Source organism: Babylonia areolata, chromosome 10 (genome assembly GCF_041734735.1).
Source record: "Babylonia areolata isolate BAREFJ2019XMU chromosome 10, ASM4173473v1, whole genome shotgun sequence".
NCBI lineage: Eukaryota > Metazoa > Mollusca > Gastropoda > Neogastropoda > Buccinidae > Babylonia > Babylonia areolata.
Window position 1 is genome coordinate 43,039,868 of NC_134885.1, and position 13,676 is coordinate 43,053,543.

The 13,676-nt window shown below is 41.8% G+C and overlaps 1 protein-coding gene across 1 annotated transcript in view; it reads right to left on the bottom strand.

Moving 5' to 3' along the window:
* The window catches only part of LOC143287019 (nuclear pore complex protein Nup160-like), a 60,291-nt gene extending 48,737 nt beyond the window's left edge, over positions 1 to 11,554 (bottom strand). The window contains exons 1-8 of the mRNA XM_076595028.1: positions 11,424 to 11,554; positions 8,960 to 9,071; positions 7,790 to 7,997; positions 5,680 to 5,908; positions 4,981 to 5,059; positions 3,708 to 3,822; positions 2,953 to 3,028; positions 976 to 1,058 (exon numbers count right to left, since the gene is read on the bottom strand). Coding sequence (XP_076451143.1) covers positions 976 to 1,058; positions 2,953 to 3,028; positions 3,708 to 3,822; positions 4,981 to 5,059; positions 5,680 to 5,908; positions 7,790 to 7,997; positions 8,960 to 9,071; positions 11,424 to 11,520 — 999 coding nt within the window. The 5' untranslated portion in view covers positions 11,521 to 11,554. The remainder of the gene's footprint in view (positions 1 to 975; positions 1,059 to 2,952; positions 3,029 to 3,707; positions 3,823 to 4,980; positions 5,060 to 5,679; positions 5,909 to 7,789; positions 7,998 to 8,959; positions 9,072 to 11,423) is intronic.
* Between the last annotated feature and the right edge of the window lie 2,122 nt (positions 11,555 to 13,676).

Here is a 13,676-nt window from a genome sequence, read left to right on the forward strand (position 1 = left end):
AAATACTATGACCACAAACTAACTGGCACAATGCAGTGCTTCTGAAACATCATGGCACAACATTTTTTATTCCTCACAACCACAGTCTAACGGACAATACTTTTGAAACATCACAACAACAGAGACACACAATACTTTTGAAACATCATGATTATGAACTAACAAATGCCATACTTTGTGAAATGTCATGACTATAAACTAACAGAAACTATTCTGGCACAAAACAATTTAATGATAATAAATTAACAGAAACTATTTAGACATAAAACAATTTAATGACCATAACAGAAACTATTCTGACACAAAACAACTGAACAACCCATTTCAGCTACAAGACACTTTTTGTTTCTTTTTTCACAGAAACATGACAGAAGGAATCTTTTTCAGAGTGAATGACCACAGCATTTAGAAACATCCTCCTCCTTTCTTTTCCACTTACGACAAGACATCCATTCAATATCCAGAAACCTAACCTGACTCAAGTCATGCACTCGAACATAACGGTACTGAATTCTATCTTTATTTGGCCATTTTTTAGACATTAGAATCCCACCAACTCCCCTCTTTTTCCACGAACCAACCCAGCTAAAAACCAAACTGTGAACAAACATCACCAAGATCTTGTGTCCACGCAAACTTCATCTTGATGAAGGATGTGTTCGTTCACTGTTAAACTTTTATTTATTTTTTTATTTTTTTAATATACTGAATATAATTCACATCAGTTTTATTTTCTTCAAGTTGAGATTCCTTTTTTTTTTTCTTTTTAGACTCATTTTTTTTCATTAACATCAACGTTTTACAATTCAGCACAGCTCAGTTACTCAAGGTGGCGTCTCTGTGTTTGGACAAATGCATATACGCTACACCACATCTGCTGCGCAGATGCCTGACCAGCCGTATAACCCATGCTCAGTCAGGCCTTTTTGGTTTGTAATGTGAAAATCAAAAGACGAGTACCCTGACACCACGTACCTGGCTTCTGTCAGGAAAGGACAGGTAGACACAGAACATGAGGGCGGCCATAGCGGAGGACTGCACCTGTTTGATGATGTGACCTGCACACACAACAGTCAACAGACTGCATGAATTATTCACGGATGCAAATGAGCAGGAAGCGATTCAGAGCAGACTGATCAAAATATTAGGTTAAGGGTAAGCTTAGATTAAGGTCCCATACTGGTTACTCATAAGAGATTGACAGGGGCTTACAATTGGGCCAACAGCAAAGTGAGAGCTGTATGATCAATGGTTTCTCCATTTACAGCTTAGTCTTATGTGAAGGACTGTGACTCTCAAACTAGGAGACAAGAGTGCACTGGCTTTTAGCGCTGCAGCCTTGGGGGCAAGTTGGCCTCCGGGAGCCATCCAAATGCCGACTGTCCAAAACCTCTCTAGTGCGAGTGAATGGATATGTAACTTGGGCACTGTCCACTATAATCTAATTCTAGCACAGATAGTCAGGACAGCAGTTGCCTCCTCTGCTGCCCTGGAGGCCTTAGTCAGACATGACTATCATTCAAGGTTCCATAGCCTTTTACTTAAGTGAAATCCTATCCACTGTGTTCAAGGCTTGGCAAAGAAAGGCAGTGAAATCCTATCCACTGTGTCCAGGGCTTGGCAAAGAAAGGCAGTGAAATCCTATCCCCTGTGTCCAGGGCTTGGCATAGAAAGGCAGTGAAATCCTATCCACTGTGTCCAGGGCTTGGCATAGAAAGGCAGTGAAATCCTATCCCCTCTGTCCAGGGCTTGGCACAGAAAGGCAGTGAAATCCTATACCCTATGTCCAGGGCTTGGCATAGAAAAGCAAGGCCAAATCCCTTCTGCTGTTTTACTGAACCTTCTCCAACCAGTCAGGTACCCATTCACACCTGGGTGGAGTAAGGAGAGTCAGAGTAAAGTGTCTTTCTTAAGGACACAACACTATGCCAAAACAAGGCCTCAAACCCTGGTCACTGGATCAGAGGTCTCACTGCTGAGAGATTTTACCATGTCTCCTCTGGTCACTGGATCAGAGGTCTCACTGCTGAGAGATTTTACCATGTCTCCTCTGGTCACTGGATCAGAGGTCTCACTGCTGAGAGATTTTACCATGTCTCCTCTGGTCACTGGATCAGAGGTCTCACTGCTGAGAGATTCTACCATGTCTCCTGATTAAAATATGCATTCCTTAATTATAGTTTGGGGAATGTGTGTATGCACTGTTTCAGAGAACTTCACTGCTGAACAGAGACTGATCTTGGCCCGGAGATTCCTCATCATCTGCCAAACACAGGTCAATGTAAGCACTATGTTTTGCCTCATACTTTGGTTCTGCAGCCTTTTCCACTTGCAGAGAAGAACTACATATTCAAGATACAGATATATGCATTGTTATCATTACATGTCAGACTGAATACTAGTTTATGACAAACAAAATTATGTGCCCATGCAAAACACAGTGTACTTCATCAGCCTTTGGTTCTGCACCTTTCTCATTGTGGACTTACTCTTCTCCTTTCAAAACCAATTCAACCACTTCTGTAGTATCCTTTCCAATGACATCCCTGCCCATAATTAACTCAAAAGTCAAGGCCAAATTCTCTGACCATAATTTGGTGATGACAATGACAGCGGCAGACAGTTAAGCTGATATTTCACAGTGGATATGCTTGTCCATACACCCCTGCACATACGAAACTTACACCTATGTGCACATACCCCTCACACACGCTCCTACATACACAAATATTCATAACACACGCCTTTACAACACACACACACCTAATATCAATGTAAGTGGAAATATGTTAAATGAAGACTGCTACAACATACACTTCCCTTCCCCCCCACACACACACCTGGCTAATATCACAAAGTGGAAAAACGTTAAAATGAAGACTACTACTACTACACACAGACACACCCCTTAAACTCCCCCCCCTCCCCCCCCCCCCCCCCAGCCACACACACCTGTAGCTGAAGGCTGTGAGCGAGCAGCACCCCCCAACATGTCCTGTAGATTCACTGTCAGCAAACACTCCCGTGTCTGCACACACACACACCATGGCATCAAACTAAAATTGTGCATGTGCAAGTACACATACAAGGTAAATGTGCATTTGTGAGCAAGTGTACAGTTACGTGTGTGGAGGGGTAGGGGATGGTTCTGTGTGTGTGTGTGTGTGTGTGTGTGGCTAACCATTCTGAAGTGTTTCCATCACCATGGTTGTAATGTAAGGCCTGTCTTTTTCTTTCCTTCTCTCACAATAACAAGGAAGTCTCTGTAATGCTGCATTTATAAACAGGTGTCATTAGTTCCTTGTACAAATACAGGAAATGATCAAAATATCTATCAATATGGACCCACACTGTCACAAAAACACATGCACGCATGCACACATACACATAAACACACCCACACACACATGTACACATATGCACGCATGCACACACACACACACACAAGCACACACATATGAATGCACACACACACCACATACACACACATAAACACACACAAAGATACACATAAACACACACAGAGATACACACCCACACACACACACGCGTGCGCACATAAACACACACACACACACATGCATAGAGATACACACACATAAATATACGCACATAAACACACACATACACACACAAGCATACACATACACAGAGATAACACACACACACACACACACACAGAGGCTAGACCCCTGTGGAGCACTGACCTTGGTGGTCCACACCCTCAGACGCAGGTCGCGACACAGGGCGAAGATGTAGGTCTCTCCTCGCAGTGGCTGGATCTCCACGCTCACCGCTGTGTCTGACGCCTGCTGGTGACCCCTGGAACGTCAGAAATCATCCCTCTGAGAAAGAAGTATAGGCCCCTCTGAGATGCAATTACAGATCCTTCTGAGATATAATTATAGATCCCTCTGAGATAGAATTACAGATCCCTCTGAGACCTTCTCAGACTGAATCATAGATACAACTGACATAGAATTGAAGATCATGATATTTCATACACACATGGTTAGTGTGTTCCACAGGCGTTTTTCCGGTTAAATGAGTACTGTTAACACAGATAACCTGATTATGCTAACAGGACTTGTTTGTAAAATGTATGTGTGCATGTGTGTGCGTACATGAGATTGTGCATGGGTGCATACATCTGCCACATGTAATGTTCTGTATGCACCATTGTATGAAACATACATGTACATGAAACTGGTCAGTGGTCTGCTTTATTTCACTTCAATTGTAGGAATAAGCTCATACACTATTGAACAACCATTTTGTGTTTTTCTGTTGTGTCTGTCAAATGTATCAGAAGATTCAGAATGCCAAAGAAAGAAAAAACAACAACAATAAAGGTACTGGGAAGAAAAGATGGCAAAGCCATAACCAGAGATAACTCTTCAGTGCAAGAAGCATTGTATAACTGTTAAACACTGTGTAACTCAGAAAAGGATCATGCTTTCATGTGTACATACAGATCAGAAATGAGCACAAATGGCAAACTGACAAGATATTTCCACATCTCTGGTCTTTTTCATCTTGTATCAAAAACTTGTTCTGGGGTCCTGGTTGGCCCAGCGGGTAACACATCAGACTCTTGTTCCAAGGTCCAGTTCCCACTTAAACACTTTTTCTTTTCGAAGTTAACAACTGTGCAGACTCCTAACACCTCCAAGTCCTGTGAACGAGACTTTAAACCAAAGTCCCAAGCACGAACACAAGCATAATCTTGCACGCACTTTAATACAATTCCACCTTTCGGAGGACAGTACACAATCATATGCTGGTGGGACGGATGGCACAAAAATATAAATCAAAACACACTCAAAGTGGTATTTTGTTTACAAACTATCCACAAAAATGGTGAGATTAAAAACGATTGCATACGCAAAAAGTTCACCAGTAGTGAGCCTTGAAAGTTGTAGTTGCTGACAGAAGGAAGACAAACATTTGTTCCTGTTTGATTTGTGTTCTATGACCAACCTGATTGCTCCAGGCACTAGCCCACTCCACAGTTTCTGCATGACGGAAGAATGGGACAGCTCATGCTGAATCACCACACCTGCCCACAGTCATTCTTCACTTAGTTTGGGATTCTCCATCACACACACACACACATACACACAGAGGCATACACTCACTCACACACACACACACACACACACACACACTCTCTCTCTCACTCACATACACACTCTCTCAAAACTCTCACACACTCTCAAATACACACACACACTCCCTCTCTCTCTCTCTTTAAACTCACACACACACACACACACAGAGTCTTCATGGTTTGGCTCTATCTGATGCCATACAGTGATACCTGACAGTCTTTCAATTCAGTTCTATGTTTTGCTGTCCAGAACAATAAAACTATATTTGTAAGTTGCTTCTCCTGTAAAATCCTGAAAATCAGCAGTCACCATAGTGACTTTTAATTCTGAAAAATATTCAGATTGTTACACATACTTTTTCCCCACGCATGCATGATATCTCCACAACTCTTCCAGCAGCATTACCACACAATGCATCTGTCTTTCAAGGATGTCAACCATGTATATCAGGTTTAGTTTAAGGTCAGGTTTAGCATGTTCATGAACACATAAGCACATTTTACACCCACAAACAACTCCCTCTCTCCTCCCACACACCACATACTGCCCATCCCCCACACACACACACCTGTGATGCCCACGGGAGGCATTTTCAGGAGGAGAATGGTGCCAGCGTTGGTGCCGAGAGCAAAGAGCGCCTCCCCCTCCCCATTGAGGCAGGAGGCAGCGCTGACCAGGTGTGCCGTGATGCTGCCCCCGGGGTTCAACAGGTGAAGGTTCTTGCTGTCCGTGGCCGTCCCCAGGGAGGCGTCAAAGAAAATGGAGGTGGAGATGTGTTCCGACAGGCTGAATGTCTCCTGGAAAAAAGAACATCGAAAACACAACATCATCAGTATATCAACAGATAAATCCACATGGAAGTGTCAAAGAAAATGGAGGTGGAGATGTGTTCCGACAGGCTGAATGTCTCCTGGAAAAAAGAACATCGAAAACACAACATCATCAGTATATCAACAGATAATCCACATGGAAGTGTCAAAGAAAATGGAGGTGGAGATGTGTTCTGACATGCTGAACTTCTCCTGGAAAAAACATCATCATCAGTATATCAACTGGTAACTGCCAGTGAGACATCAAAGAAAATGAAGATGGAGATCTGATGCCTTCTGACAGGCTGAATGTCTCCTGGAAAACACATCGTCAACAGTCTGTCAATCAACATGGAGGTGTCAAAGAAGATGGATATGGAGATGACAGGCTGAATGTCTCCTGGAAAGCACAACATCAATCTATCAACAGATAATCAGCAGTGAAGCATCAAAAAAAAAAAAAAAAAAAGGTGGAGATATGTTCCAACAGGATAAACATCTTAGAAAAACAACATATATGTATCACAGGATAATCCCCAGGGAGATGTCAAAGAAAATGGAGATGGAGATGAGTTATGACAAGCTGAGTATCTCCTGAAAAACAAACCAAAAAAACAACCACTAAACAAACTACAAAAAATCAAAGACGACAATGAAAATGGAGGTGGAGATCTGTTCAGATAGGACAAACGTCTCCTCAACAGAAATCCATGAAAAGATAATCAGACAACAGAAAATAAATGACAACAAAGAAAATGGATGTGGAGATCTGTTCAGACAGGCTGAACCTCTCCTGGAAACAATCTATGAACAGACAAGAAGCAGACCCCCCCCCAAAAAAAAAAAACAACAAAAAACAACAACCCAAATACAAAAACAAACAAAATCAATTGCAGCTGTCTCTTTACACCCACAAAAAAAAAAAAAAAAAAAAGTTTAAAAGATGAACTACTAAAATTTGAACTGATTTCTAAATATGATCAATTTAAAACATATGGATGTTACTGAGACACTTCCAGGCGTTTAGCCCAAGGCCACGAATGACATTTTCACGAGCCGTGCTGAGCCAAAACCAGAGATCTATAACAAAGTATGAGCATCATTCCAAAAACTTAAACATGCCTCCACTCTTGACATAGTAACAAATATCTTAAACCTTTACTCTCCATCAAAAAAAAGAAAAGAAAAAAAAAATCCAAGCCAACAGTCATTTCACTACATGTCTGTAGTATCAATCCAAATGGAAATTATGTGCCCATCCAAAAGACTGGTCACTCAAACAACACACTCTCCCAGCCCACAGCCGAGTCTGACACACACATGAGCATGACAATGTCTGAACCAAATAGTAAATACACAAAAAATAAAAAAACATATTATGCTGAATAAAAACATAACAGCATAAAACACAAGAGGTTGATTTAAATAATGTATTTCATGAGTTTAGTTCGGTTACTCAAAGAGGCGTCAGTGCATTTTGGACAAACTACACACGCTACAACACATCTGCTAAACAGATGCCTGACCAGTAGCGTAACCAAACGCGCTAAGTCCAGCATTGGGGGAAAAAAGTGCAAAAACGAATAAATGGATACATCATTAAATCAATTGAAAAGTAAATAAATAAATAAATAAATAATTAAATGAATAACATAAAAAGTAAGCAGTCAGTCAGTGAAACAAAATAAACTGCAGGAAATAAAATAAAAAGTAAATAACGGTAATAAATAAACAAACAAATAAGCAAATAAATGTAAACAAACATACCGACAGGCATGTGTCTGTATTTTAAGAAACATTAAGAAACACTATTTCCAAATAATAAACACTGTTATAAATTTTCATAATGAATTTCAACTTGAATCGTACCGTCTGAAGGCGCCTGCAGGGGTGGGGGAAGACCAGGCGATGGATGCTGGCCACAGTGGCCACCAGCACCACCACGTGGGAACTGGTCTCGCTGACAGAGACTCCGCCCACAATGGGCGTGTCCTGGAGGCGGTAGCGGATTCTGCCCCCTGTCAGCAGCATGTCCAGTGAGGATTCCTCCAGCTCCAGGATGTCGCCCCATGTCCGCCTGACCAAACATGTAGTTATCACTGCTAGCAACTCGGATCAGTGCTGAAACTCTAAATTACAAGAACTAAAAATACTTTGATTTTGTTTTTAAAACCTTTTAACTCTTTCACTGCCACATGCGCACTAGTAAACTAGACAGTCCACCACAAAAGGCGACATTGAGGGGTCAAGTTAAAAGAACCATTATTCACACTATTAGTATTACAAAACCTGACAGCTGCAACCAGTTTCCCACCAATAGAACAATGCCCCCTGACCCAGTTTGAAGTGAACAGGTCCTTTGTAAAGTTTGTGTTGTTTTGACTAAGAGCATTTATCTAAAATACCTGGTGCTGGGGAGTGTTCTCCACACAGAACCTTGGCGGTGAAAAAGTTAAACTTGAATGCTTCATTCATTGTTATCCTTATAAGCATTTCTCTCAAAGTATAATACGAGGAAATTAAACTTTAAGTATAACTTTCAATGTCTGACCCTGAGGTATTTATGCAGAGAGTCAAAGTCATGAAAATGACAATTTTCCTAGTTCTAACAAAATCTTGAAAATGCGTTCATACATTTTTTTCTTTTGATTTTACCACTGAGCATAGAATCCATAAATGGACCCTCAGAATTCTTACCTGGGGGTCACAAACTGAGTGGTTCATAACGTTAAAATACCATATTAGTGATTTAGCACAGCAATTTGATGCAATGTAAGCATACGTCAAATGTGTGTTTGAGCATGCATGGATGATCTGTCTCATTTTCAGTGTGTATGTAAAAATAAATAAATAAATAAATAAGTATACAGATTATGCAAATTATGCATTAAATGCAACCAGATGGAATGACAATGTTTGCACAACAAACTGTTTTTCTCTCTCTTATTTTTAATTTATTTTAACTGAAGTTTTACTTTCACATTTTTATTTTAAAGACCCCTGGTCTCTATCAAGATCAGGAGAAGAAACAGTCAATACCAGTAAATGAAGCGGTTGCGGACCGGGGATCCTGGACGACTGCTGTCCCTGTAGGTGTAGCCACCACAGCTGTCTGGCACCTTGATGTCCTGCAGTGTGCTGGCTGAGGCCCCTGTACAACACCCAACCACCCACAGGTTTACACGTCAGACATATATTCCACAAATGACCTGTACAACACCCAACCACCCACAGGTTTACAGGTCAGACATATATTCCAGAAATGACCTGTACAACACCCAACCACCCACAAGTTTACAGGTCAGACATATATTCCACAAATGTCCTGTACAACACCCAACCACCCACAAGTTTACAGGTCAGACATATATTCCAGAAATGACCTGTACAACACCCAACCACCCACAAGTTTACAGGTCAGACATATTCCAGAAATGACCTGTACAACACCAAACCACCCACACGTTTACAGGCCAGACATATATTCCAGAAATGACCTGTACAACACCCAACCACCCACAAGTTTACAGGTCAGACATATATTCCACAAATGTCCTGTACAACACCCAACCACCCACAAGTTTACAGGTCAGACATATATTCCACAAATGTCCTGTACAACACCAAACCACCCACACGTTTACAGGTCAGACATATATTCCAGAAATGACCTGTACAACACCCAACCACCCACAAGTTTACAGGTAAGACATATATTCCAGAAATGACCTGTACAACACCAAACCACCCACACGTTAACAGGTCAGACATATATTCCAGAAATGACCTGTACAACACCCAACCACCCACACGTTTACAGGTCAGACATATATTCCACAAATGACCTGTACAACACCCAACCACCCACACGTTTACAGGTCAGACATATATTCCAGAAATGACCTGTACAACACCCAACCACCCACACGTTTACAGGTCAGACATATATTCCACAAATGTCCTGTACAACACCCAACCACACACAGGTTTACAGGTCAGATATATATGCTAGAAATGTCCTGAACAACACTGAACCACACACAGGTTTACACGTCAGATATTCTAAAAATGTCCTGATTAACACCCAACCACCCACAGGTTTCCATGTCAGATGTTCTAGAAATGTCCTGTACAACACCCAACCGACCTACAGGTTTCCAGGTCGGATATTCTACACATGTCCTGTACAACACACAAACACCCACAGGTGTACAGGTCACTGGTCAGATATATATGCTAGAAATGTCCTGCACAACACCCAACCACACACAAGAATGCATGCAAAAACACATAGTGCAGAGTTACGCACACATGTACTGTAGTGATGCACAGATACTCATAATAGTCATATGCACATAGATCTACACATGTACTCAGTAACTCACATCTACATAAACTGTTTTAGCTTGCACCCACTCCATAAAACAGGACAGGAAACAGGAAGATGAAATATAATACTGCTTTACAACTAATCACTGCCAACAAGCTACAACTGGAGCTGCTGAATGACAACTTTTCACTTTGCACAAAAAGATCAGACCAGACTACTGGCCCCATTACAGCAGCACCAAGCCCATAAAACTAAGTTGGCATTTCAGATTTATGACATGGACGTTTTGACCAGTAGTTGTGGTACATTACGCTTTCAATTCAAGCACAGTCAGGTACCTGGGTAATTACTTTGTTGCTTATAGTTATACTCTAGTTATAGCCCAACCGACCACACAGGACCATATACATCCATACTGAATACCAAGATGCAAAATTATATGTGCCATCACTCAGGGAGGAGTGAAATGTTCAATGTCCGTATGGCATTCACTCATCTCTTCTCTCTCCTTGGCCTGGATTGGTTCCTGACGACGTCACTTGTTCAGCGGTGATGGCAGCTGAGTTGACTTGGTATGAAAAGTGGGTGGCCTGTTGCTCAGAAACAGCTTGATATAAAAGGGTAAGACTATGTACGAGTGGCGTTGCTGGTTAGCGATTCTTAACTAGGCCAGCAACCTGACCCAAGCCAGCCTGCACAAACTCCAATGAAAGAATATCTGTGATGCTGGGTGGCAGGTTATTCCACTGAAGCAGGGTTTTGGTGAAGAAACTACTGCAGAGGGCTGGGTGGGTGTTGCATTCCTGGGGCAGTCTTTGGGCTCCCCTTGTCTGGTTATCCCTTTGATGTAAAATAGGGACTTTCCAATGTCAACCAAGCTGTTGCTGATCTGGTACCAGTTGTAAAACATGGTGAAGCAGTTTATTCTTTAAGCGAGAGGCTTCCTCTGCAATACCCATACTCAGTTTTTGATGCATTTTTCACTTTAATTAGAAAAAAATAACTGAAGGTACAATGTGTGTGTGTGTGTGTGTGTGTTTGAAAGCGAACCTTTCCGGTTTCACTGTCTGGACCCAAAGGCAAAGTAAAACTGAACCGACACTTTCTGAAATTGAGTTGACCACTTACAACATAACGTTTAGAAATTTGTTTTCAAACGAACTTCCGTAATACCTGTGTTAACAACAATTTCTTTCCATGGCGGGGCCACCGACTGGGCCACAACAACTTCCCGCATCATCCCTTCTGCTTCTCTTCCAGGTGCCGCCATTTTAGCATGTGCCGGTGTAGTTGTCTATCAAATTCAACAGCTAATTTGGTTTATATGTAAAAATGCATTAAATGTTTTCAAGATTTAAGAGCTGTATATGTTTTAGTTCATGTGTGAAGCAAGACACATTTTCAAACATCTGCATTAGAAAAAGAAACGATAAACGTTATGAGTAGAGAGTTCTGGCGGTGCAATGCGTCTATTTACCGAACATAGAAAAACCATGCCATATTACCCGAAATCGTACGAGCTACTCAGGGGAAGTGTGGGGTTTTGGGGAAGGGAGCTGTGTGTGTGTGTGTGTGTGTGTGTGTGTGTGTGTGTGTGTGTGTGTGTGTGTGTGTGTGTGTGTGTGTGTGTGTGTGATTCAAAAACTTGAGTGCTCAAGGATAAAGATTTTAGGCATCGCCTAGTCTTCAGTCCTTGTATAAGAACAATAAAATAACAACATTAACGATAACGACACAACAACATCAGTTGGTTTTGTTTTTTTTAATTTTTTTTAACACTGCTGCATCTACTGCTACTACTAAGAATGATAATCATCATCATCATCATCATCATCATCGACAACAACATTATAAAAAGTAATAAAAGTAATAAAACGAACGCATTTACACGTTCACATCGACCCACCCCCACCTCCACACACACACACACACACACACACACACACACACACACACACACACACACACACACACACACACACACACACTTATGCAGAAACATGACCGAAGTGAGAAACAAGTAGCGGACACAGAGATAACAGAGAAACACAACTTTATCATTATACATATACAGAAGTGATTAATTTGCTGATACAGATGTTACGGGTGATAACATCCAATCAACAGGCGAACAAGTAAAACATTAAAGCACAAAGGTCAGGTAGAAAAAATAAATTCACGGCATGTGAAGGTGTGGTCAAACATCTAGACAAAGCCTCCACATCGTATGGAATGCAAATCAGTGCGGAGAAAACCAAACTGATGACTAACAACACCAACGGCATCAGCATTGACAACAAAGTCAACGACGAAAAGCTTAAAACAGTCCACAGCTTCAAATATCTGGGAGCAATCGTGTCAGATGAAGGATCTAAACCAGAAGTACTCTCGAGAATTGCCCAAACAACAACGGCACTCAACAAGCTGAACACCATCTGGAACAACAAAAACATCGCTCTCAGCTCAAAAATCAGACTGATGCGTTCCCTGGTTATATCAATATTGCTCTACGCCTGCGAGACTTGGACCCTGACTGCAGACATCGAGAGAAGAATCCAAGCTGTCGAGATGAGATGCTTTCGTAGACTACTTGGCATCTCCTACAGAGACCACATCACTAACACGGAAGTGAAGAACAGAATCCAGCAAAGTATTGGACCCTACGAAGACCTTCTGTCCATAGTGAAAAAACGCAAACTTAGATGGTATGGACACATCTCCCGATCATCTGGTCTTGCCAAAACGTTCCTGCAAGGCACCGTACAAGGAGGCAGAAGGAGAGGACGGCAGAAGAAGAGATGGGAAGACAACATCCGGGGGTGGACAGGCTTGACGCTCGGTGACGCCCTGAGGAAATCAGAAAACCGTGAAGAGTGGAGAGGAGTGGTGGCCAGGTCAGCAGCGGTGCCCCAACGGTCTGAACCCAGACTACGGGAGAGGTGAAGGTGAAGGTGATGTAAAGGTGTAGATAACTAACGCGTATAAGGTGCAAATGTGACCTGTGGTGCTGTAACCTGATCGAAAACCAGCTTGCTTTTCAATGATCTTTTCTTCCCATTCTATTTTCTCAGTCTTCTGTTTAAGATATGAGTGTATACTTTACTGATAATGCTTGTGAGTGCGATTCCACAATAGTTATGACCTGGATTATTCGGGTCTCCTTTTTGACTCACTTGTGTAAACAAAGTGAGTCTATGCTATAACCCGGTGTTCGGTTGTCTGTGTGTGTGTGTGTGTGTGTGTGTGTGTGTGTGTGTGTGTGTGTGTGTGTCTGTGTGTCTGTGTGTGTCTGTGTCTGTGTGTCCGTGGTAAACTTTAACATTGACATTTTCTCTGCAAATACTTTGTCAGTTGACACCAAATTAGGCATAAAAATAGGAAAAATTCAGTTCTTTCCAGTCATCTTGTTTAAAACAATATTGCACC